Source organism: Aythya marila (assembly GCF_965140915.1).
Source record: "Aythya marila genome assembly, chromosome: 2".
NCBI lineage: Eukaryota > Metazoa > Chordata > Aves > Anseriformes > Anatidae > Aythya > Aythya marila.
Window position 1 is genome coordinate 63,161,857 of NC_139043.1, and position 27,742 is coordinate 63,189,598.

The following is a 27,742-nucleotide window of genomic DNA, read 5'->3' on the forward strand; positions in this document are numbered from 1 at the left end:
GGAATTGTTGCCACTTGCACATCTGTCTACCCTATTGCATCTTAATTTCTCTAGAAAACTCACCAGACATGAATTATGCATGTCTTAAAATGTTATACAGACATAATATAAGCTTAGCTGCCTGACTGAATTATTCTATTCAGAAATCTACGAGTATATTGAGAGACTGTAAAAAAGGTTTTAGGTCTGACAGTATCATACTATCACCATAGAGATCCAAGGAGTTTTGCTAATGCAAGAGCTGAGCCTGACAAATGTGTCTGTTTTAATGAATGAGAATCAGAGAGACAAAGCATGGGATCATAAATGTCTCACTAAAACATCATTGCATTTTTCCAACTGTGAACAAAGTACCTTTATATTTTTTAAAAAACTCTAAAAGAAAATAAAGAAAAAAAGGAAGGGAAAGAAGCTATATGAAATCTCCAGAACATGGACTGAGGAACCACGATGGCACAGTATACAGTATTATCGTCAAAAGAAAGTCAATCTGTGTCTTAAAAAGCCCTTGAGAATAAGAACTGAAGTGGGGAAGTATTCAATCACCTCACTTCTCTTGGCGAGGAAGTGCAGGAGATGAGGAAATAAATCTTCATATGCGCACACAGACCTCCTACCACCTCTCATACACAATCTATGGAGATTAATCAAAAGTTCAACAAAAAAGCTCCTTCTCTTCGATTATGATTAAAGATGAAAGCAAGCAGATTAGCTTTTAAATGCAATCTCTAGGTCTAAATAAAGAGTTAGCATATTGGGAGCTTCTGATTTTGTTTTGGAGATTTTGGGGTAGGAAGCAAGGAAGGAAGAAAATGAACAATCCCATCACTCAGGTAGACAGCAAACTGTAGAAAAGTGGTGTTTCATATATTACCATGACAATCAAGTTACTGAAACTGAAAAATGGTAATACAAAGAGAGGAGAAAAGAGAACTTTTCACAGCAGCTGAACTACTGCATCTTCTAAGGCCCCTGCTTTATTCCCCTTCACTCCTGAAAGTGTGGGCTGAATGTTCCCTGTGTCCACATGACCTTCACTTGCTAAGTTTGCAAAAACTCATTGCATAAAAACAGGTACCCTTAGCACTCAGAAAGGATGAAGAAAGAATATTAACATGCCACGAAAACCAAAGCTGTTTGCCAGGTAAGGATTAAAAATGGTGTTGTGTGGTTCGGTAAAGCCATCAGCACTGGCAGCTGTCAGCCACCAACCAGATGAGTAAACCTTGGGGTACCACTACATAACATCGAATCCTCCACAAATCCAGAAGTGCTTCACAAGCCCACACAACAACATGGTTTGCTTTACTCACAGATCCCTTTAAGACGGATATCAGCTGAGTAATGCACATCACCACCACATGCCATTTGAAGTGGATAAAGAGCACAAAAATCTCCTTGTGACTAAAAGAAAAGATTCAGATAGGCAGAACATAACTACTGAACTGCTAGAAATGACAGTCATGGGAGTTTAGTATTCCCTCCCCTTTACAGCAGGAAGAAGATACTGGACCAGCATCTCACCAATTGCACCCACCATACACAAATCTCAGTAGGCTGGTGGCACATGTTTTGGATTTGCCCCATAGAGTTAAAGGGGCAACATCCTCCTACATCTTCAGTGACAGAGGCAGCAGGACCTACTGCCTACCCTGCTCAACCTTCAAGAGTTGCTCGGTGAAACCACAGGATTTTCAGTAACTTAAAACATAACTAACTTACCAGATCAGAGAAGAAACTACCTTGTGTACCACTACAGTGGTATCTAACACAGACAAGAACATTTCTGTACTTTCTCTCAGGGTGATCTGGGCTGTTGCCAGAAATAGAACATTTTTTTGTTCCCCTAATAATAATAATTCAATAACTAATAATACTCAAATTCAAGTTGTGGAAACTTATATACACAAATCCTTTTTCTACTGAGACAGAAGGCCTGTAAGCAACAGGCAGTTATCAATCCGTTTGTTTTAAACAACCACAGAATATAAAGTAGTATTTTATAAAAAAGATTATTGCTTTTAAGCCTTTGATTTTAGGTTGCTATACTTTTCAGTGGAATATCTCATCATTGCTCCTTTTGCTCTTCTTTGTACCATTTGGAATAAGAAATGTGTCAGAAATTCTACACAAGAACAAGCCTCTAGGTTATCTAGCTACAACAGCAGGCACTTTGGACTTCCATTTTCTGTTTTGCCAGGCTTCAGGTATTGCCGCTATCTTACCAAAAAGAAATCAACACAGGTTATTCCACACTGTGTCTGAAGGATTCACCTTCCTTTTGCAGTGGAAAAAGGACATTTAGATAATTTCATTAATAGACAGCTCCAGTTAGAAGGTAGGCACAATCATTCTTACTAGCTCTCGCATAGCGTTTGAGTCTGGTGGTATCAGAGCACTTCTTTGGAACATGCTGACACAATGCAGCTGCCTCCCTTTTCATTCTCAACCAACATCCCTATAATCAACATTCGATCTCAGTCAGAGAGGCGCAAGATACAGAGCTTCCCAACAAAGACAGAGATGCCAGCAGGACACAAAAACATGAGTTTGTCATTCTTACAAAATGCCAAAGATACTGTTCAGCCTCCTGGTATGTTAGAGAGTTAAACTAGGATTTCTAGAGCCCATTAAGACAGACACCCCTGTTCTCCACACCTTTGCTGTCAGTCATATGACTGTCTGAAAATTCCAGATTTCTCATACAATGAAAAGGGTGCAATACTGATGGTTGGTTGCTTTGGTTTGTTTCAGCTGGCCAGATTGTACAGCACTTTGTCATGTTTGCGTCCACTCTTTAATATTTTACTATTTCAGTTCTTGTATGAAATGAAAGGGATGCACACAATTATCACTGCAACAGTCTGTTTGCATTATTTACAACGTTAGAGGCTGCAGCACTTCAGCATAATATTGCTAACATAAAAAGGCAGAATATACCCTCAAGCCAGGTTTGTATTTCCAGTTTGCAGTGTAACATGATTGAAAAAGGTCTATGAATCTCCCTTATACTGTGGGAGGTGTAAGGGAGATTCACAGACCTTTTTCAATCCCCCTGCTTTGTAAATGCTGCCCCTCTGATGTATGAAGAATCTGAAGAGAAGACACATCACAGTATTCAGCAGAAGTGGAATTAGTAAATCCCTGTGCCTCTAGGGAAGAAAACATGGCCTTGTTTCAACATCCTGCCCAGTTATTCCCTCCCCACCCCTTTTCTTGCCTTGTTGAAGTCCTCTGAAGTTGCCCTCATTTCCTTCCATGTCTTGTTCAAGAGCTGAATGCAGATACAGAAGAACTCCTCAAATGATCTGTCATGGGTGAAGAACATGGGATGGAAATCATTGCAGGTCTCACTGGCTAAAAACAGAAAAACAAGGGGCAGTGGAATAAAACATTTACAGGCAGGAACTACCAAAACCAAACAAAAATAAAATACAACCAGCCGTAAACTTTAGTGAGTACCATAATGGACAGGAATCCTAGTTCTAGTAGCAAAGGGTGTCAAAAGAATATCCTGAAAATCCACCCTCGGACTACAGTCTTAAAAGGCAATGAAACATAGCACAGTGCCTCCCTGTATGAGACCAGCAGAAAGAGCAAGAGGAAGCAACTACCCTTTTCCCTGAATATTCTCTCAATGGGTGCTTTGTTTGTGCCAAGGTTTGTCATTCAGGCCAGGACAGAGAAGGACAGACAGAAACACAAGCCTTCTCATCGAAGTAACAGCCTTCCCCACTGCTAACAGCATGCACCATATTGTCTGAGAACCAAATACAAAACCTGATCAGTCACAACACAATATTAGATCAAAGTACACAGTGTAACGTGAAGGTCTGCTGATACAGTAGATGAGCTACCATATTCTATATGGATATACCACAGAGGCAAACAAAGAAATCTAGAGAGACATATAGATGGAAATATAACTGATTCAAATTGTTCTTTGAATCCTTTGATCTTATGTCATGTGCCCCTTATCTGAGATAGGGGGGTGGGGTGGGGGCAGGACAAAACAGGACGACAATAGCAACCAAAAAACCAAAACCCACCCATCCACCAAAAAAAAACAACCCACAACTTTTTTTTTTTTCTTTTTTAAATCAAATACTGGCTTTAAGAAAGGCAGAATAAAATAATAGTATAGTGATGATGATCCCAGAAAGGAAGAGTTCAGTTTGACAGGACTGTGAATCGCCTTGTGAGAAGAATGGATTTTCAAAATTTAATGGCAGGACTGAAGCAATGCTGACCTCTTGGCCTGCCTGAGGAACTTGGGAACAGAAGGGGCTTTAGAGAAGTACAGAAAAGGATCTTTAGAACCCTGCCATGACTTACAGTGCCACCTCAGCAGGTTTCACATTTATGCTCTTAAAAAAAAAAAAAAAAAAAAAAAGTCAAGTTGACTAAGGCCTTCATCATATACTTTATCCTTAAAACTCTTAACTTCATCTTTCACTTCTGCATCAGTACTCTTTTGGTCTTTTTCAGCAGTCATTCACATGTCCATATAGCAGCATCTTCCCTTCCTTCAGGATCAAACAGCCACAGCTTAGGTAGGCTTCATTCTCTTCAAGAATGGGAGAAGTATTCAGCTCTGGGATACAACACCCCTTTTCTTGAAGCTGCATCACTCACTGCCTGATATTTGCCTTCTCTCAGTGGAACTGGAAAAATTAGAATGAAAACTTTCTGCAAGAGGATGTGAATGAAGCAGGCAGGCCGACTCTTTGCACAAGCTGCAACCTCATGGTATTGGTACCTCTTTCTAGCCACAACCCCTCCCTTTCAGCACATTTAGTTACCTCTGCCATGTCAGTACCTGCTGCCATATAAACCCAAGTTCTGCTTGCAGTCACCTGAAGCTCCCAAGAAAGAGGGTTTCTGATCTTTCCCAAGATGCAGCTTTCCAATTGCAAAGCAAAACTCTGAAGCTTAATTGTAAATTTGAGGGTTAATTTTAACATCAGATTTACTAAAATCTAATCAATTCCTCAGCTATGTAGTGAGGGTGAGAGTTAATTTTGGAGCATAGGTTTCATTCTAATCAAATAATCTCAATTTACTTCAAAGGATGTGTAGTCAACAGGGAATTTGTCGAAGCAGAGACCTATATTTATGAGGTAAGGCTCAATCACTTTAAGAGAACAAAATGCCTCAGGCATGATTTGCAGAGCACCTTCAGCTTCCATTCATTCAGCTGAAGCTGCAAGGGCTCAGCACTTCCAATAATCAGGCCTTCAGCCTGTAATAATGTTAGAGACACAACAGAACAGATTCTCAGAGGGCACTTGTCTTTAAGTCATGAAATACTATAATGATGAGAAGAAATAAAATAACGCCAAGCTGAAGAACGCAGCCAGTACCTTCACTGTATAAATCACAGCACGAAACAATGCAATAACGTCGACACACACTGGCCTTTCTGATCCTCCTCAGAGCCAGAGCTTATCTCTGCTCCTACTCATAAAAAATCAATAAATCAAAATTAATGGAAAGGCTAGGGATTCTCAGAAACTTGATTATCAGTTCTAACTCATGTTCCTTATGATAATCAGCTCCAAACTGTATCTAAAATGCTGACTACTCTGCATGCAGAATCAGAGGTGCTAGCCCCCCACCTTTTATATAACTAGACAACATATTGTGGCTTGTCTTTTCAGTCCAAAAAGGAAAGCGTAGAAAATTGCTGGTATTGATATACATGGAGATAGTTAGGCCTGTTAAAAAAAAAACAAGATCAATGTCTTAAAGCACAAAACAAATGCTAAGAAAAATTCAAAAACAAATGAGAAATAGTTTCTTCAAAATTCCCACTAGCATCCAGACAGAAGAGAAAAAAAAATCCATATTCGACTTCAAAGGCTGCTTCTTGTTTGTCGTAAAAATAGTAGTCCAAATAATCCAATTCAACAGAAACCTCACAAATGAAGCACATCAGCAATGTTTATATTATAGTATATCAATAGGCTGCAACTCAGGCCAGGCCTACATTCTGCTGTGGTTAAATATCTAATGAAAGATAACCCTTGACTCAATACTTTCTTTCTCCTTTGTATAAGCAAGATGAGGATGAAGAAAAAGGCAATACTGTGTTATTAGTGGTTTCTAGGCCAGAGTTAAGACTGAATAACAACTTCTGGTGTTACCCTGCTATCTCCAGCCCCAAGTCAGCATCTCCACTGTCAGAGTATCACCTCTCTCTACAAAGTGGGCAAATTTAGAGGCTTCTGAGTTTTACTGATTAAAAATTTCATTGATTTGTTTCACTAACTTCCGGTTTGACAAACTGTAAACAGCAATCCAGTGTTAGAATGATTTGGAGACCTTTCACAAAAGAGCTGCATAAAAAATTTCTGGCCTGAAGCCTGGCACTCTCTAACCTTCATTTTCACAGGCAAGAACTTGCCACATTTGGGAGCAACACAGAAACATATACAGGGTTGCAGCATAGGGACATAAATCATCATGATTATTTAATAACTTCATCAAGTTTTAATTACGTCTCTGTGAGATCACCTTTGAAAGGCAAGTCAGAGAAGAAAAGTCTGGCCTACATAAATCAGGTGAAGATCTTGTTGATTTTCCTTTCTTGGCACAATTCTTGGAGCCATAGATCAATGTGCCACCTATCGGGATTTAAGTAGTCTTTCAAGCTTCTAGCTGATCTATAGCTGTGCCTTTGAGGAAGAAGCTTAGTTCATTTCTCATCAGATACTGCACTGGACAAAAAATAAAAGAAATAAAAAATAAATAAAATAAAAAGCTAATTTCTACCTGAGACTTTATGCAGTCCTTTCAGTGTATATTTTTAGTGTCTATCCAAAACAGTTGTGTCTGTCAGTTCATTTTCTAAATTATGAGAAATACATTCAAGCATCCCTGACTGTTCAAACGGTAAATGAATTTGATATGTTGTCTTGTCCCCTCTGCAGATGAGTAGGAAACAACAGGGGAAAAAATGAGAAAGAAGAGTTATACTTTCATTTTTTTACCTCTTGTCTGAATGCTTTTTCCCATGAGAAACAACATCATCAGAGCCAAATTTCTTCTAGCTGTGCTGAGAACAGTTGGGTATTTGCATATTTGCATAAGCCTGTCTTGGAAGGGCACAGATTACATTATGATGTTTCAATAACTGTTCAACTTGAAGTACAGCAGAGATGTAAATTTCAAAGTTGCTTTGGTGAACTGAATACAGACAAAAGGGATTTCTGCGTGCAGGACAGATTCCAGGAAAGGACAAGTGCACCAGACAGACACTAGGTGGGTGCATCACCTCCTCACAGCCCAAACCAGTATGAACCAAAGGCTACCCGTTCATCAGAAGCTGGTGGCAATGCTGCAAACCTATAGCTGGAACTGACACCTTTTCTACTTAAACACACAGATTGGGGGATACAGTACTGATTCCATCTTTCCCTCTACCTTAAGAAATGAATTGTTTGTAGATGTTCATACAAATGTTCCACTTGGAATGGGAAAAATAATCTGAATAGATTTTTTTTTTCTCTTTAGATTTATTTTGCACAATACTTGGAAGCAATAGAAAGATAATCCTTCTCTCCCCACCAAGCTACCATAACAGACAGAGACACAATAATACACCCCTCTAGGCAAGGTACTACCCTTGATCTTAAAAAACCTCTGCTTTCCTCCTGACTCTGTTAAACCACTCTGTTGATAGTAGACACTCATTCTCCACACCTTTAAAGTGACATATGGTTATTCTGATTGAATGCAAGAAATGAAGAAGGTTATACTGGAATGAAAGTGAAATAATAAATAACAGTCTTTATCATGAAGAGGAACGTTAGAAATTTGGAAAACGCTTAACACATTCTTTTCAAAATCTATTCATGATGCCAGGGGGGGCAAGTTGGGAGCAACTTAAATGGTCATTTTCCAGGAAGCAGGAGTCTTAAAGACTTCTGATCTCTTTTAAAGAGATAATGCAAAAGCATCTCAATAAGACCTGGCAAAAACTCATAAGATGCTCAGCCTTTGCATTTGCTAAGAATCTAAAAGATGACACCCAGAGTTTTTCCTCAGGTGGCAAAATCTTAACTTCACTGCATTACAGAAGAAAAACTGCCAATACTCTGGCATACTAAATAAAAATAGAAATACCATCTCAGGGGCCAAACGTATTATTTTTTTAGTAGGATAGAATGCAGTCTACAAGTTTATGCTCAAATTAAATAAAAATCCTAAAAAATTATAAGTAAACTCTAACACTTTAGCTTGGGTTCTGCTACTGTATGCGAAGACAAGGATCCTAGAAATCCTTGCAAATCCTTGGCCATGAAACAACTGTATGACATGACCACAAGAGCTATGCTCACATCTTACACTCAGCTCACATTCCTACTAAGAATGGAGGGACAGCAAAAGTTATACTGCCATATGTTAGCCAGCAATTAAAACTACATGCTTCCATTAAGTTTTCTCAAAATAATTCCTTGATTAATAATTATGCAACACAGGCAGAAAAAGGTTTAATGCTTTTTAAAACTCCACAGCCTACTTCCTCTGCAATCTGTGCAATTAGTTCCCCTGCAGATTGACATTTCAGTGGCTTTTCCACTCCTCTGCAAATTTAAGGCTTCAAGCCATCATATTGGGATTGTGCATCAAAGACATTTACTAATCGCATATGAAAAACCTTGTCACCGATGTCAACAATGCACAAGTGGTGTACAAAACACAAGAAGAAAATATTTTCCATAGTAGATAATGAAAGTGATAACATTGCTGTGTATTCTCAAATATTTCAAAAGCAGGCAGAGAGCTTGAATCAATCAATTTATTCAGTCAGCCATATAAATATGGTCACCCGGTATTAATGCTGTCACATGTAAAGGGACAGACAGACCCTGTGGTGAGGCGTAAGCTCTGCACTGGGGGTGGTATTAACAGATACTGCATACCAAGAAAGACATCAAGAAAAAAAATCCTGAAATTGCCTCCATCAGCATGGCTTTGAGATGAGGGAATCAGTGACATAGAGCCTTTGGAAAGTGGTTTGCAAAGCTCCAGTGAGAGGGGTCTCCAAAACACGTCTCTGTCTGACAGGGATCTGGAATCTGTGTGATCGAGTCTCCACATGGATCTGTCTCTTCTATTGCAGAGCTGCTGCTGAATTCTGGGTGAGTCATTTATCCCCTATGTTGTTTCCCCCCCTCTCACAGAATGGAGATGATAATATTTGATGGGGGAGGAGGGGGGTGGCAGAATGATCCACTGCAGTTTCTGAAGTGCAGCAAGATCCACAAATGAATGGTGCAATACAGACCTTGGAAATATCATCTCCACTTGGCATGGCCTCCTCTGGGATTATTATTTGCCAATAACAGAAGACAACCAAAGAGCAACTAATTCTCACTAGCTCTCTCAGGAGGAGGAACACTAATTTCTGCTTCTCCCTGAAGATGAGATAAAGTAAAAATAACTACTGCCATGACCATTTTTATATACGCAATCAAAAATTCTCTCAGTAACACATACAGTACGTAAGAAAAAGTGCACCTAATGCTGCAGAAATACTGCAATTGCCAAGTTATCTACACCATTGATCCCTGTAGTCTGCTGGCAATAATTTAAGCAAAAACGTTTGGCTACCCTTCTCTCACATGATAGGGAAACAGCATACTTTAAGGCAGAGAAAGTCACGAACAATGGCAGTGCAATAACGTGGTAATATTGCTGTCAATTGTGTAATTGTCTTTCCTAGGGAACAGTGTAGTTTAGAAGGACTGATTATTATTCGAACAAAAGCCACTGGTCTTTTTTACTTTGAATTGCAACGGTAAGATACAAGCACCTAGGTTTCAGGACACAGTAAAGCAATACAAAGAGCTAAGCTGCATTTGTTCAACTTCAAACCTACATGAATTATTTGAGAATTTTGTTCTGCCTGCATTGAAACTAGAAGGGGATAAGAAGCTCACTGGACCAAGGAACTGTGCAAGATGTGCCACAAGTTTCCCCAGGGGTGTGTGTGTGTCTGTGAAAATGCAGAATTCCTGAGAAGGGTATCAGGAACCACTCCAAATCCCTTTTTCAAGTGAAAATTAAGAATTCATTTTGCTTCTCATTTCTATTTGCTACAAAAGAGGATCCTACACAGCTGGTTACCATGATAACCTCAGTCCAAGAGAGGCTAAGAACCAATGTAGGCATGCTCAAGAGGCCCAAAATTCACTAGGCATTTGCAGCACCGAAGTAGTATACACACCAGTATTTGGGAAAGTGACAAGTTGATCATGTAAAGTAGGGCAAAAATGCTCCCATTTTAACAAGGTAAATAGCATTTTGAGAGCAGCAAAATTATCTAGAAATACATCGTTACAGAAAACATCTAACAGCTTACCTTACCTAACCATATACTGACTTGGAAGAGTCAGACTTGTTTTTGCTAACATGTAGCAAAAAACACCAACTCAATCTCCTCATAGAGATACAAGGCAACAGCATTTCTCTGAACCAATGAGATTTCTCACTGGGAGAGCTATAGAGAGAAGCTGGAGGAAAAGTACTTATAAAAGGCTTCCTACGGTCTCTTAGCTTTCCTTTTTCTAGGCTGAGAATAATTTCACTAGGCAATGAAAAATGAGGATTCCACAAAACCTCAAGCCTGATGAGACAGGCATGACTAGGATGTTTACAGCACATGGAAACTGAAGTGCTTCACTACTTTACTCAGATTTACTTTGAAAGTGACTACTGCTGTATGAGAAACATGCCTCCTCTCCCCAAGATATCATTAATGAAAGGAGACACTATTTAAAAATTCCCCTTTCTCATTGTCCCAAATCAAAGCAGTGAAAGAATCCTAACTACTGCAGCACAAGTCAGTAAAGCCCCACACTTAACTATTACCAACAGATCCAGTGCTTGAGAGCCAGCAATTGTTCTATGTCCATATAGAGGAGGCTGAGGAACAAAACCCAGACAGATTCACCCTTCCACATCCAGAGCTGATGATGAACAACAGAAAGAAACCAGTGCAGCCAGCGATGTCCACACAACAGACTGACTTTATAAAAGTGATACCTTTTGCAACTATCAGTCAATACAGAGATTTCACTGCACCTAGCCTACTTACAAAGGACCTGAAGACCAAACATTTCTGAACTGTGGTTCAGAAATGTAAACAGAAAATCAAAAGTCACTAAAAAGGTTCTTATGCACAACAAGGAAATGAAAAAGATTGCAGAGAATCAGTGTCGTGCTGATAAGGGTTTCCCATTTCTTTCCAAAGAAGCCTATTTTTATTTGTGATAAAACAGGTGTTAGATATGAATAACTCTAAACTGCCTCTACAATGTGTCATAGCACTTTGCTGGCCAAACAGGAAAGTACTCGACTTCCCTCTTCACTCCTCCACTACTTCCAGTATAAAAGAGCAGTGATCAATAACAGCAAGAAAACATGGCCTTGAAACCTGGTGGATAAATTGGAGCATCATCGTCAGAGGTGAGAGTGCACTTCATTCAAATCTGTCATTCAGTTCTAGGAGAAAACTATGACAGTTGAAATGGTATAAAAACCAAGGGCTTGTGCTCATCATACCAAAAAAAAAACAAAAACAAAAACAAAAAAAACCCACAACCCAAACCTATATCTTTTGTGAAAAAAGAGACACAGATGTGCAAGCACAGATCTGCAATTACGTTCCAGCATATTTACAGTATTCCTGAATAACAATGTAAAAGCCTGTTAACCAATTAACACAATAACTTTAATTAGGGACTATGCAATGTTTGTGGTCACTCCTGGTAAACAATACAGATTGAAAAGGAATTACACTTATCAAGCAGAATCTACAAAATAGTGTTTAACAAGTAGGCATAGCATGCAAAAATTTCTTACACAGGCTAGCACCGCTGCTTTGTCAGATTCCTGACATCCTGCAAAGCACACAACGGGTACGTGAAAGCTTAAAAAAAAAAAAAAAAAAAGGCATTTCAGACAATTCCTAAGCCTGCGGACTGTCTACTTGAAGAACAACGAACACAGGTAGAGGCATTTACAGAAGGCCAGCCAAGCTCCAACCCATCCAGGGAAACACCTTATCACATCTGTTACATGTTGACACCCTACTCCCTTCCCTGTAACAGCCTTTTTCTCCTAAATATTCATAGGAACTGGCCTCATCCGTATCTCCAGACAAATCAAGAAGAATGACAGCAACAATGGGGGAGGCGGATATTCTCAGTGTTCATAAAGAGTGGCATAAAGGCAGCCAGTTACGCTGTGTAACCACCCATTTTAGCCCTGCAATACCCACTGGCAAAGTTTATTCCTAAATGCTATGCTCTGGCGCATTTTCTGTTAACTGCTCCATCACCACAAACCCAGATCACTGAGGGCTGGAGTCAGAAGTAGCCACCTGTCCTACTTCCGCTCATGCATCTCCTCCACGTCCCCTTGAGCAGTACAGCAGTGGATTACCTTTCATGGCAGGATTGCTGACTTTCCACTTCTTACTCTGACTGTTTGAGAGAGCACCAGCTTGTTGCTTGTCTTCTGTAAAGGATTCTTGCTAATATGCACGCTTACCTCTAATTACCCATTTCCTTTATTTAGGAAGCTACAGAGACTGTACTACAGGTACAGGCTTATGCCTCTCCAAAGACCTTCTCTGAGACACTTCATCAAGAAGATACTCTAGTTACCATCTGAAATACAAACCATGCTGTTCGATTCACAAGAGAGGAGCTGTCACTGAAAATTAATTCTGCTTTAAATAGGCTGGCTAGGGCTCCATCTGTAAGCAAAACTTGAAGGAGCCTGTGAAAACCTTCAGAAAAACACTGCAAATGGTAACCTGAGAAGAGTACAGATTTTTTATTATTATTATTTATTTTATGTCCCTTCTTGCTGTCTAAGCAGCTCACGTTCCTCTTTTCCTCCTACAGGCCTCCTCATTAAAATCAAATGTTTAAAATGACAATGCAAAGAAAGATGTGGTCATTGTGCAAGACAACTAGTTGGAAAAACACTTTTTTTCCCTGTTACTCAATCTTACAAGTGAGCAACAGCAGGAGAACTGCAAGGAAGAAAAACAAATGAGCATATGGAGAAGGCAACAAACAAGCAGGCAAGCCAGGAAGGAAGAGAAGACTTTTTCCTGGTACCCAGTCATTCCTCTATAAAGAAGTAAAGGTTACAACTGAATTACTCGTGCAGAGCTGGCACAGGCCAGCCGCAAGCCCTCTGCACTCACTGTCAGAGGTGTCAGTACATGTGTTATGCCTCCTTTGGTACACCTTCGTGACAGTCTGTTAGGCTGCCTTCAATGCCACCCTGGTGGGGTTTGAGGCTGGCTGCCTGATACCTCTGCCTAGTCAATCAGGCGAGCTACCAAAGTGCAGAAGCTGGAGGAGGGAAAATGATCAGTTATCTAGAAAACAAGGAAAAAGCTAAACTTAGGCTAGTTCCTCTGCCATCTCAGAAAAGGCAATAAAAATGCTCTGAATTCAACCACTTGCTGTGAATCAAGACTGGGTATACTCAAAATGCCAAACAAGGTAACAGAATGAGAAACAGAGAAAGATGACATCAGTATCAGTACAAAAAATAATTGCCTGTGATTAAGGTGAGGGAAGTGCACTGTATCACACATCCTAGAGAAATAACAGCTCATCTTTCATGTCAGATCTAGTTCTGAACTGTGCTGAAGCTATATTGCTTGCTCAAGTACCAGGAGATGCACCCCTACTAGCTCTCCTTCACTTCTTTATAATGATGTTGTCGTGGTTTAACCCGGCTGGCAGCTAAACACCACGCAGCCGTTCGCTCACCCTCCCCCCTCCCTCTCTGGGACGGGGGAGAGAAATGGAAAGTGAAGCCCGTGAGTTGAGATAAAGACAGTTTAATAAGACAGGAAAATAATAATAACAAAATAATAATAATAATAATGTTACAATGGTGATAATAGGAAAGTAATAATAATATGTACAAACAAGTGATGCACAATGCAATTGCTCACCACCCGCTGACCGATGCCCAGCTTAACCCCGAGCAGTCCGGCCCCCTCCCCCCGGCTAGCCACCCCTATATATTGTTTAGCATGACGTCAGATGGTATGGAATACCCCTTTGGCTAGTTTGGGTCACCTGTCCTGGGTCTGTCCCCTCCCAGCTCTTACTGCACCCCCAGCCTGCCTGTTGGCAGGACAGAGCAAAAAGCTGAGATGTCCTTGGCTTGGTATAAGCACTGCTCTGCAACAATTAAAACATCGGGGTGTTATCAGCACTCTTCTCATCCTAAGCCAAAACACAGCATTCCACCAGCTACTAGGAAGAAAATTAATTCTGTTCTAACTGAAACCAGGACACCTATCCACCCCTTATTCCATACCATTTATGTCACGCTCAGGTTACACTCTTTTCCATACATTCTAATTAGTCACCTACAGTAGTCATAGTAGTGATAACATACAGTATTATATAGTAATTAACATGGTACGATTCAGTTCATGGGCTATTCTCACCCAGTATTAAATCTCCTTGAGGTACACACCGGACCTCTCCGTTCTTTTGCATCACCCACCAAGTGTATCCAGGTCCCTGAGCGAAAACAATTCCACGAATAGGTTTGCCTTTTCCTGAGGCAGGAGTAGCCCAGACTGTTTTACCCAGCATATTTCTTACATGCACTACAGGAACTTTATCCCCATCTACAGTACGTAACAGGTTTGATTGGGCAGGTCCAGCTCGGTTGGCAGATCCCCTAGTATTGACTAACCAGGTGGCCTTTGCCAAATGTGTATCCCAATTTTTGAATGTTCCAGCGCCCATTGCTTTCAATGTAGTCTTTAACAGTCCGTTGTATCGTTCAACTTTCCCGGAGGCTGGTGCATGATAGGGGATGTGATACACCCACTCAATACCATGTTCTTTGGCCCAAGTGTCTATAAGGTTGTTTCGGAAATGAGTTCCATTGTCTGACTCTATTCTTTCTGGGGTACCATGTCGCCATAGGACTTGCTTTTCAAGGCCCAGGATAGTGTTCCGGGCGGTGGCATGAGGCACAGGATATGTTTCCAGCCATCCGGTGGTTGCTTCCACCATTGTAAGTACGTGGCGCTTGCCATTGCGAGTTTGAGGGAGTGTGATGTAATCAATCTGCCAGGCCTCTCCATATTTATATTTCAGCCATCGACCTCCATACCAAAGAGGCTTTGACCGTTTGGCTTGCTTGATTGCAGCACATGTTTCACAGTCATGAATAACCTGTGCTATAGCGTCCATGGTCAGGTCCACCCCTCGATCACGAGCCCATCTGTATGTTGCATCTCTACCTTGATGGCCTGAGGTGTCATGGGCCCATCGGGCTATAAATAATTCACCTTTATGCTGCCAATCCAGGTCCACCTGAGCTACTTCAATCTTAGCAGCCTGATCCACCTGCTGGTTGTTTTGATGTTCTTCAGTAGCCCGATTCTTGGGCACATGAGCATCTACGTGACGTACTTTCACAGCCAGGTTCTCTACCCGAGCAGCAATGTCTTGCCACAAAGCAGCAGCCCAGATGGGTTTGCCCCTACGCTGCCAGTTGTTTTGCTTCCATTGCTGTAACCATCCCCACAGGGCATTTGCTACCATCCATGAATCGGTGTAGAGATAGAGAACTGGCCATTTTTCTCGTTCAGCAATGTCTAAAGCCAGCTGAATGGCTTTCACTTCTGCAAACTGACTCGATTCACCTTTTCCCTCAGCAGCTTCTGCAACTCGTCGTGTAGGGCTCCATACAGCAGCCTTCCATCTCCGATGCTTCCCCACAATACGACAGGACCCATCAGTGAACAGGGCATATTTCTTTTCATTCTCTGGTAACTGGTTGTACAGTGGGGCTTCTTCAGCACGACCCACCTCCTCCTCGGATGATATCCCAAAGTATTTGCCTTCTGGCCAGTCCATAATCACTTCCAATATTCCTGGGCGACTGGGGTTTCCTATTCGAGCCCGCTGAGTAATCAGTGCAACCCACTTGCTCCACGTAGCATCAGTTGCATGATGTGTAGAAGGGACCGTTCCCTTGAACATCCAGCCTAGTACTGGCAATCGGGGTGCTAGGAGGAGCTGCGCTTCAGTACCGACCACCTCTGAAGCAGATCGAACTCCTTCATATGCTGCCAATATCTCCTTTTCAGTTGGAGTATAGCGGGCCTCAGATCCTCTGTATCCCCGACTCCAAAACCCCAGGGGCCGACCTCGAGTTTCCCCAGGTTCTTTCTGCCAGAGGCTCCAGGTGGGGCCGTTCTCCCCGGCTGCAGTGTAGAGCACATTCTTTACATCTGGTCCTGTTCGAACTGGCCCAAGGGCTACTGCATGGACTATTTCCTGCTTGATTTGTTCAAACGCTTGTCGTTGTTCAGGGCCCCATTCAAACTCATTCTTCTTACGGGTTACTTGGTAGAGCGGGTTTACAATCAGACTGTAATTTGGGATGTGCATTCTCCAAAACCCCACAACACCTAGGAAAGTCTGTGTTTCTTTTTTGTTAGTTGGTGGAGACATAGCTGTTATTTTGTTGATCACATCCATTGGGATTTGACGACGCCCATCTTGCCATTTTATTCCTAAAAACTGGATCTCTCATGCAGGTCCTTTGACTTTATTTTGTTTTATGGCAAAACCAGCTTTCAGAAGGATTTGGACTATTTTCTTCCCTTTCTCAAAAACTTCCTCTGCTGTGTCACCCCACACAATAATGTCATCGATGTACTGCAGGTGTTCAGGAGCTTCCCCCTGCTCCAGTGCAGACTGGATCAGCCCATGGCAAATGGTAGGGCTGTGTTTCCACCCCTGGGGCAGTCGATTCCAAGTATATTGGACTCCCCTCCAAGTGAAAGCAAACTGTGGCCTGCACTCTGCTGCTAGAGGGATGGAGAAAAATGCATTAGCGATATCAATTGTGGCGTACCACTTGGCTGCCTTCGATTCAAGTTCGTACTGAAGTTCCAGCATGTCCGGCACTGCAGCACTCAGTGGTGGCGTCACTTCGTTCAGGCCACGATAGTCCACTGTTAGTCTCCACTCGCCATTAGACTTTCGCACTGGCCATATGGGACTATTGAAAGGTGAATGAGTCTTGCTGATCACTCCTTGGCTCTCCAATTGACGAATTAGCTTATGGATGGGAATCAGGGAGTCTCGGTTAGTGCGATATTGCCGCCGGTGCACAGTTGTGGTAGCGATTGGCACTTGCTGTTCTTTGACCCTCAGCAACCCCACAACAGAGGGGTCCTCTGAGAGACCAGGCAAGGTAGATAATTGTTTAATGCCTTCTGTCTCTAAGGCAGCTATACCAAAAGCCCATCGGAACCCTTTTGGGTCCTTGCAATATCCTCTTCTAAGATAGTCTATGCCAAGGATACATGGAGCATCCGGGCCAGTCACAATGCGGTGCTTTTCCCACTCATTCCCAGTCAGACTCACTTCAGCCTCCAATACAGTCAACTGCTGAGATCCGCCTGTCACTCCACAAATATAGATGGGCTCTGGTCCTTTATATCTCGATGGCATTATAGTACATTGTGCACCGGTGTCTACTAAAGCCTTATACTTCTGTGCGTCTAACGTGCCAGGCCATCGAATCCACACAGTCCAATAAACTCGATTGTCCCTTTCCTCCCCCTGGCTGGAGGCAGGGCTCCCCTAATCCTGGTCAGAATCTTCTTCATTTCTGTGTTTGAAGGACTGTCTGCTGGAAGTTGGAGCAGCAAACTTTTCAGAGAATCCCTTTTTCTTGATTGTTTTCTTTTGCAACTCACGTACCCGTGCCTCTAGGGTCGCAGTAGATTTTCCATCCCATTTTCTCATGTCCTCTCCATGGTCTCGTAAGTAAAACCACAGAGTGGCACGGGGTGAGTACCCACCATATCGTCTTCCTTGTGTGGATGAACGCCTACCCCTGATAGCTGCGACACTGCTTTGTGCAGGTGCGGAGGAGAATAATCTCTCTTCAAGTTGGTGAACCTTTTCAGAAAGTTTCTCCCAAGTGTTCTCTTTTGGTCGGTGGACACTGGTTGGTTCAGGTGGGGAGGATGATAGATTCTCTTCAAGTTGTTGAACCTTTTCAGAAAGTTTCTCCACAGCTGAGACACAGGCCTGTAAGGAAGAAGAGAGACTTTCTTCGTACTGCCGAAGTTGTTTAGCAGCTTCATCCACTGTGGGTTCCTCATCCTCTTTCCAGGCCATTATTGCCAATGAGCTGGCATATGATGATGGTGCACTCCGTACGAACTTCCGCCACATGGGTCGTGTACACCTGACTTCATCTGGATCTTTGGATGTTTGTCTGAGGTCTGGATCCTCATAAATCACTTCCCGTACGGCTAATTCCCTCAGGTACTGGATTCCCTTCTCCATAGTGGTCCACTTGCCTGGTAGACATAAAAGTTCTTCCTTGAAGGGATACCTTTCCCTCACAGCTGAGAGGAGACGCCTCCAGAGGCTGTGAGATTGTGCTCCATCTGCAATTGCTTTGTCAATGCCTGCGTCTCTAGCAAGGGATCCCAGTCGCTTGGCTTCCCTGCCGTCTAATTCCACACAATTGGCTCCAGAGTCCCAGCATCGGAGCAGCCAGGTGACAAGCTGCTCACCTATACAGCGACCAAAATCTTTTCGCACATCTCGTAACTCACGCTCGTTTAGGCTTCGGGTAGTTACTGTTGATTTTTCGGCATCCTCATCTTCCTCCTCCTGAACCCTTGATGGCCCAGCGTCGTCGTCGTCTCCGTTGTCTCTATACCTAGATTTGGCAGAAGACTCTCTGCGTTCTAAACGACCTGAATCTCTATACCATTTTTTCACCTTCTCTACAGGGGCAGCTTGCACTGCTACTGCTCGTTTCTCTGACCTTGTTACAGGGTCTGCCACAGAGGTTGGAATACTCTCTGCAGGGTCAACTTGCACTACTACTGCTCGTTTCTCTGACCTTGTTACAGGGTCTGCCACAGAGGTTGGAATACCCTCTGCAGGGTCAACTTGCACTGCTACAGCTCGTTTCTCTGACCCCGTTACAGGGTCTGCCACAGGGGTTGGAATACCCTCTGCAGGGTCAACTTGCACTGCTACAGCTCGTTTCTCTGACCCCGTTACAGGGTCTGCCACAGGGGTTGGAATACCCTCTGCAGGGTCAACTTGCACTGCTACAGCTCTTTTCTCTGACCCAGCCACAGGAGCTGGAGCGGCTGCAGGAGCTGGAGCAGCTGCAGGAACCGGAGCTGGAGCGGCTGCAGGAACTGGAGTTGGAGCAGTTGCAGGAGCTGGGACTGGAGCGGCTGCAGGAGCTGGAACAGGAGCATCTGCAGGAACTGGGACTGGAGCATCTGCACGAGCTGGGACTGGAGTGGCTGCAGGAGCTGGAACTGGAGTGGCTGCAGGAGCTGGGATTGGAGCGGCTGCAGGAGCTGGGACTGGAGCATCTGCAGGAGCTGGGACTGGAGCGGCTGCAGGAGCTGGAACTGGAGTGGCTGCAGGAGCTGGGATTGGAGCGGCTGCAGAGTCCACCGTAGGGGTCACAGTGGCCGTTGGATCTGTCACAGGGCTTGGAGTGGCCGCAGGGTCTGTCACTAAGTTGATAGCAGTATCAATGGCAGCTCGATAGGCATGAGCCAGGCCCCAGCATGTTACAATGATTTGTGTTACTTTGGAACTGCCAGAATCATGACACCTTTTTCTCAAGCATTCTGCCAGTTTTTGAGGATTTTGCAGTTGTTCAGGGGTGAATTTCCAAAACACTGGGGGTGCCAACTGCTCTAGATGCCTGCCCATATCCTCCCATACTCCCTGCCACCCACAACTATACTGCCTCCGGGCAGATCTGCGGATGAGCTTCCTAAGTAGTTGTTTAACTTTAAGCAGAACCTGAAGTGCATTCAGGAGGCAGAACAACAAGACTATGCTGGTCTGAGTATCCCAAGGATATTCAATATCTTGGAGAGCTATTGTAGCAAGCTCGGAGGGTAAGAGGGTGGTGAAGGAGGAAGGCATAGTGATCCAGGAGGATACAGGGGTGGTGAAGGAGAAAGGGAGAGTAATCAAGTAAGAAAAAATATCTTCCCCTTTCCCCTCCACAGATTGACTTCCTAACGGAAAAAAGCAATAGGTATAATTGCTAATAGTTTCCAAGATACAGTTTCCAAAATACAGAGTCGACGATGTTACTGAGTACAAATACCAAGTTAGAGTCATGACCAGATATCTCATCGTCTCATAAGCCATTGCTACAACACTCAGTACCATAATGATCTGAAACCAGGGCCCGGAGAGGATAAACAACATGACAGAGAGCAAATACGGAAAATAATGTACTATAATACTCAATTTGGAAAACAGGCGCAGCAGAGTTGAGATTAAAGCAATCAGCATTATGACAAGTGACTATTAAGCAGGTCTAATACTTACACCAATTTTAGTTTAACACACTGTGGTCAGATCTGCCGTTATCTCAACCTTTCGAGCCCCACGTTGGGCGCCAAAAAGACTGTCGTGGTTTAACCCGGCTGGCAGCTAAACACCACGCAGCCGTTCGCTCACCCTCCCCCCTCCCTCTCTGGGACGGGGGAGAGAAATGGAAAGTGAAGCCCGTGAGTTGAGATAAAGACAGTTTAATAAGACAGGAAAATAATAATAACAAAATAATAATAATAATAATGTTACAATGGTGATAATAGGAAAGTAATAATAATATGTACAAACAAGTGATGCACAATGCAATTGCTCACCACCCGCTGACCGATGCCCAGCTTAACCCCAAGCAGTCCGGCCCCCTCCCCCCGGCTAGCCACCCCTATATATTGTTTAGCATGACGTCAGATGGTATGGAATACCCCTTTGGCTAGTTCGGGTCACCTGTCCTGGGTCTGTCCCCTCCCAGCTCTTACTGCACCCCCAGCCTGCCTGTTGGCAGGACAGAGCAAAAAGCTGAGATGTCCTTGGCTTGGTATAAGCACTGCTCTGCAACAATTAAAACATCGGGGTGTTATCAGCACTCTTCTCATCCTAAGCCAAAACACAGCATTCCACCAGCTACTAGGAAGAAAATTAATTCTGTTCTAACTGAAACCAGGACAGATGTGCAGTATCACCACTACTGCTTCAGCTCCATTTAGGACAAGTTACCTTAGCAATGCTCTCTTTCCTTCTGCATCCCTACAAACTGTGTACTTCCCTTAAAATATAACGATGGTTGGACGTGATCTTGAAAGTCTTTTCCAACCTAAATGATTTTATGACTCTCTATATAATTACACATATATGCAGAAAATTCCCAAATAACATTTTTTCCCCTTTGTGAAAGTGAATAGTGGAAAAGAAGAAAACTACCACTGTATACCCATTTGTACAGGAAAATCCAATGCAATTTACCGCAGGCTGGTGACACCCTAACAGAGCTAAGCAAGGCTGCAATAATCTTGTGATCTAGTGGTGGCACTGCATGTATTTTCAAAGAAGTCAGAGAAGGCTAGTAGGGGTGCATCTCCTGGTCTATAGTCCATCTGCTATTTCATTCTAGATCTGCTGTGGGCAACCAGCAGTGCTAAGTGAGGCAGTGACGATCTAGTAATCTGTAGGAAACTGCAAACCTTGCTTCTCCCCGTTAACTCAGTCACTGTTGGAAGCCACTTGGTCTTGCTGAGGTGAAGGTCATTAACTCACTGTGAAAAATGCATCTTAGGTATCTAGCCACAACTGCCTAAATTGTTTTCTCCCCCTACAAACTGTCTTAATCTGTAAATTATGCTTTTAACTATCTGGACTATATTCCCAAAGACAACCTAGCAGAACAAAAATAAAACTGCTGAACCATACTCGTGTAACGTAGACCAAACTGAGTAATTACTACTCACAGAAAAGATGTAACAGTCACATGATAGGGTGCAAGCTGCCCAGGAGACATTGAACCCCACTGCTTGTTAGTGCATTTATTAGAGATCATTACCACAATGCACTGCATAGGTGCCAAGCATCTTCAAATAGCTTTGTGAACATCGGTCTCTAGAAGGACATTAGTTAACATTAATCTTCAGATGTCACATTTAACTTCTGGAGATGCACGCGCAAAATCAAGTTAATTAGACCACAGGCTTAGCAACAAGAGAAGCTATTTATACAGCACATTTCCAAGTGGCACATTCAGTTCATAAGCTACTCTAATGGAGTTTTACACTTCACCCACTAATACGAACATGGCCATTTGATACCACGGCTGTCACAGCATAATTTCAGATAGGCAAAACTACTGTCATGAAAAGGTATGTTTCAGGTATGTTTAATTAGGCTGTAAATCAACCTACTGTATTTTATTGCTCTTCTTTATAGGCTGAAAAATAAAATCAGCATTTCAGTCATACTGGGTAAAAAAAAAACAGTTATAACTGTATTTTAGTCTGGGAAATATCTCTTTTGCTTAAATGTATTTTGAAGAGCACAAACATATTAGAAATTATTCCTGTTCTATATCCTGAGGTATTAGCACTGAATATTAACAGCCGTAATTCATTATAACGCCAAACCTTTTAGGTTACAAAGAAGCTTAGAGAATCACCTAGTTCAGGAAAAAATGAAGGAGTGTGGGTTTTCTTCTCATTATGCTTGGTGTAAAAAGCCCTTGAGTATAAATGAAGTGAATGTGGGGAAGACTGGGAAAGAGGCCCAGAAAATGCATTAAGACTTGCAGAGGTCACATCCTTGTAAACTATCAGAATTAGTTTAATAAGGAGGAAATTTGGTCTAAGCCAGAACATCCTTGGTGTTAATAACTGCACAGTATTCCCTTGTAGCTTGTTCCACTACTTATCTAGTCTCAAGCTTTTTTGTTGTCATTGTTGATATACATTTTCTCTTTTGTATTGTAAATCCATTATTTGCTTTGTCCTTGTTGACTAGAATAACAGAATAAAGTAATTTTTACATCATGCCTTGAGGTTTCTGAAGACAGTTATATCTTTCCTATCACTTTATTCCACCCTGACCATGAGTAATTGTCTTAATTTTTCCTTGAGGGTCTTATTTTCCCAAGCGTATTATTACTCACCCCAGAAATATGTCTGTATGTATGAGAATCACAGAATTGTGACTTACAAAGATGAAAATAATGATTTCTCAGAACCAAGAAAATGCAAGCAAAAACCTTCAGCTGAGATTTCTCTGTTGGACTATGGCTGTTTTTGAAAAATAAACTAAGCTAAGCTGTTTAGAAATTCTCTCCTATTGCTCTCATTGCAGACGCTTGGCAATTTCAGGCACAAAAAATGAAAATCATCTCAGACAGGACTTCTCTTTGCTTCTACATTCCAGTTTAAAATTAGTTCTCAAAATTTAGGATTATTGCTTGGCTGTTTTTTTTCAAAGCATTATCCCAGTCATGTCTCAAGAGACATTGCATAAGAGCCAAGTGTACTAGTCTTGCTTTGTTAAAATAAACTGGTTCATCACACAAGCTAAACAATATCAATTCATTCCAAAAAACATTGTTAAACCCTCAGAAAGTATTCTTCAAATCTCTCTTGAATGAATCTGATCAGGTCTTAAATCTGTATGTATAAGTTATTTGCATCTATTTAAAAATTGTACAATAATACATCTGGAAAAGGAAACAGTTGGCCAGCCTGCTGTGAAAAGTTACTGAAGTAACATTACCAAAGAAACCAACAAGAAACAATTAAGATTTCAAATGCTTTTGGGGAGAAATAGTTAAATGTCTTCATCACCAATAGGACAGATTAGAAATATTGGTTTCAAAACCACTAAGGCAAACAAAACATCAGACTGGCTTTATGAGAAAAACAAAACATCATTCCCTTCCCATTTCAACTTGAGAGTAGTAATAGAAACTTCTCTTATGGTCAATTAAAATTCAGCAGCAAGAAATTTTTCCCAGCAAGGGATTGACCAGAGTCTAAATTGAAACTATTCTGAATCTTTGTTGTCGTTTTTTTGCAGACTGAATCCCACCTGGTTCAATACTCAGAAACTTCTGCTAAGCGCAATCTGGCACAGAACTGCGAGGTGCACTGCCATTAGCAGCTCAGAGTAACAGCTCCACTGAAAATGGAAACCCCAGCCTTCAGCTGGGACAAGTTGAGCAAGAGGAATTAAAATCCACTCAGTGCAAGTTTTTCTGCTCCTGCCAGAGGTAACCATCAGCCAAAGAGCTCCTCATGGGTACTGGCAGGTGATAGCGCTGATTTCTGTTCTCCTACAAAGTGCTATGTTGTTTTTATTACAAAAAAATACCTGCAAGCTGTATTTGTTCTGGTAATCTCAGTGGCACGTCTCACTGCATGTATCTGCCCCTCTGGCAGGGCAAACATACTTATTAAGAGGGAAAAAGGGGGCTTCACTGGTCTTTTCTTATGAGTTTCCATCTCTTGCTTGCCAAACTGAGTATTAGCACCATTCCTGTTCTCACTGCCATAGCTCAGTCCTCTGGGTCTTCCAACCCATCAGGCAGAGCTGGGAGCTGGCAAGATGTGGGGCTCAGTGGGACAGCACTAAAGGTGCCTTGGCTCTAGCAGAGACGGTGGCACCAGAGGTAGCACCTCTCCCACCACCACAGCCCCTCCAAGACACTGACTAGCCACATGTTCAGAGCAGCCTGTGCTAAAACTGAAGCAGAATAACTTCAGTGAGCAGACAAGCTCAAATTGAAGCTGATTCAAAATAGACTCAACTGATTTCTCCTTACATTATAAATATATATTTATCATTTATTTTAGAGAAGCCCAGGGCCCTTCCAAACAATGCTAGGGATTTCACTACTCTTGAGTAGATTTACTAGGAAGTTAAAGCTCCTCATGCCTGAAAGACATGAAGGAAATTCCTTTGAAAGTAAGCTCAGCACAGTCAAGCTTTTTAAGATGTGATATCAAACTATCAGAGCTTTTCAACAATACAAGTTGGAGCACAGCTCAAGCTACTTCAGTGCACACCCAGCCCAAGCAGCATCACTGCCTAAGCAGATAAGGGATCTGTCACCTCCCAGAAGCACCCTATTTATGGTATCAAACCACCCGGGTGATACACAGATCCTGATACACAGGGCCCTGTGCTCAACACAGGGGGACGGAAAGGCTAACCTCCAACTCACAAAGTCCTTCCCCTCTGTCCTACACAGGGCCTTGCAAGCAGGGACAGATTTTTAATAAATTCGTTGTATGAGAATGTTTTGAGAGGAGGAAAGCAAACACAGTGTTACACCTTAAAAAAAAAAAAAAAAAAAAAAAGGGGGGGGGGAGATGTGAAGCTGAAACTGTTTTTTGTCAGGGCTATTCTTAATAACAAGCAAAGCTTTGGAACAAATTTTGAGGGAAAGTAAATAAAAGAATACTGAGGTGAACAGAGACTGTAATAAATATTGCACAGGTGTAGCAAGAAGAGATCAAGTCTGACTCATCTAATCTCCTTTGACAAAATAACTATTGTTTCTCATGAGTGAAATGTGGTGGACTTTATCTGTAGTGCAGACAGATTAGTTCTCCTGCACCCGACTTGTTTTAAAAATATATTTTGATATAACACTGTGCCTGACAGAAAATCATTAGTTCATCTGGAGAAAATGGGATTTCATGCAAGAACTGGTGAGGCGGATGAGATGCTGGCCAAATTTGGAAATGACAAAAAGAAAAGGAGAGTTACAAGCTAAAAGTAGTACTACTGGAATTTCTCTAACATTAGTCTTGGACTCTTTTTAAGCATGCTTTCGTTAAAGACAGTGGCACAAAATGTAGGAGTACCTCCACAAAATTTGCTGGATCCCAAAGCAGGAGGCCCTGCTGATGGTATCCTAAGGGAAGATGTAGTGGGTTTACGTGGCAAGGTTTTGGTAGCAGGGGGCCATAAGGGCGGCTTCTATGAGAAGAATCTAGAAGCTGCCCCATGTCAGATAAGGGCTCTACTGCTGACCAGAGCTGAGCCAATAAGCGATGTTGTTTGCACCCTCTGTGAGAGCAGATTTAAGAAAGGGGAAAAAAAAAAAAAAAAAACAACCACATTTGTAAACACTTGTGGAGAGAGAGAGAGAGAGAGGGAGGGAGAAAGAGAAAGAGAGAGGGAGAGGGGGAGAGGGAAAGAGGCCTGCTCCCGGGTGGAGCAGGTGGATGTGGCCTGGAGGAGGCTGCAGCCCATGAAGAGCCCCCACAGGAGCAGGCCCCAGGCAAGAATTGCAGCCCGTGGAGAGGAGCCCACGCAGGAGCAGGGAGTCTGGGGGGTGCTGCCGCCCAGCCGTGGGGGACCCGTGCTGGAGCAGTTTGCTCCTGGGGGATGGATGGATGGACCCCGTGGGACAGAGCCGTGTGGGAGCAGTGCTTGAAGAGCTGCTGCCTGTGGGCAGCCCCCGCAGGCTTAGTTCCGGAAGGATGGCATCCCGTGGGAGGGACCCCATGGCGCAGGGGAAAAGAGTGACTGTGAAGGAGCAGCAAAGACAAAGTACCATAGGCTGACCACAACCCCTATTCCCCCGTTCCCCTGTGCCGCTCGGGGGGAGGAGGTGTAAGAAGGCAGATGGGGGGAAGGTGCTTTTGGTTTCCTTTGTTTCTGACTTCTCTAGTTTGTTTGTAATAGGCAATAAATCTTACTGTCTCCCTATGGTGAGTCTGTTTTGCCTGTCACAATAATTGTTGAGTGATCTCCCCATCCTTATCTCAACCCGTGAGCCCTTTGCATCATATTTTCTCCCCCTTCCCCTTTGAGGAAGGGGAGTGAGAGAGCAGCTGAGGTGCAGCTTGACTGTCCACCTGAGTAAAACCACCACAGAAGATCAGATCGCAATACAGAAAAGACTTTGGGACCCATAGAAGTCAGAACATTATGAAACTGAATAGAGCCAAGTGAAAGATTTTGAGAAACGAACAGACTTCTGCCACACTCAGATACTCATCAGTTATAAAAAATACAGCAGAGAAAAAACAAACAAACAAACAAAAAAAAAAACTCGTACACAGAGCCATAGCCTTGACAAAAATCCCAAGACAAGCAATGATATTCTAACACAGGTAGTGAGTAGCAGTACCACCATACGAGGAACATGTAGAATACAATCTGGAATAAATTTGTGCAGTTCTGGTCCCCTGTACACACAATGTGAAACTTAACTGAGAACAAAACGCAAGGAAGGACTTCTATAATGGTCAGCAAATGGAGAAGGATATTTGAATGAAATGAGTGAAATAGGCTGAAATGCCTGTGCTAATTTAATCTAGTAGGATGAATGCTGAAATGAAATAACATCAATACATGGAGGGGGAGGGGGATGAGAAAAAGAAAGAAGAGAGCTATTAAAACATAGAACGAAGCTAGCACAAAGATAAACAGGTTGAAAATCATACTGAATATATTGAGGTTGGAAATTAAAAGGTTTCCAACCTTTTAATGAGAAGAGTGGTAATTAGTACAGGGATGGAGCTCAATAAATCCATGAATGGGAATTTATGATGTGGCTACCTGCAATGGCCAATGATCCAGTTTAACCCTTCGTTTTCAGCTTCACAGTAGTAGTGCAGAGCAGTACATGCAGAGTACTGTTCTCTGCATTTACATCATAAAGCCTAGGCTTGCTACTTTTTAGTGACTGGCTCTTATGGCATAACTGCATTAGTTTTTTCTACCCTAACTTGAATAACGTTGATTCACTGAATACACAGAAAATGTACTGACCACATGTGTATACATGAAAAAACCCTACCTTTCAGGAAATTGAAGTTGCTCATTCTGCACAACACCACAAA

The 27,742-nt window shown here is 42.5% G+C and overlaps 1 protein-coding gene across 9 annotated transcripts in view; it reads right to left on the bottom strand.

The window, feature by feature from the left end:
• ELMO1 (engulfment and cell motility 1) overlaps positions 1 to 27,742 on the bottom strand; it is a 322,098-nt gene that overhangs the window by 105,651 nt on the left and 188,705 nt on the right. For 8 of the 9 annotated variants that reach the window (XM_082753916.1, XM_082753922.1, XM_082753917.1 and 5 more), the window contains one exon: positions 3,221 to 3,357. In XM_082753916.1, the coding sequence (XP_082610042.1) occupies positions 3,221 to 3,357 (137 nt within the window). The remainder of the gene's footprint in view (positions 1 to 3,220; positions 3,358 to 27,742) is intronic. The other variant, XM_082753924.1, reaches the window with a different exon arrangement.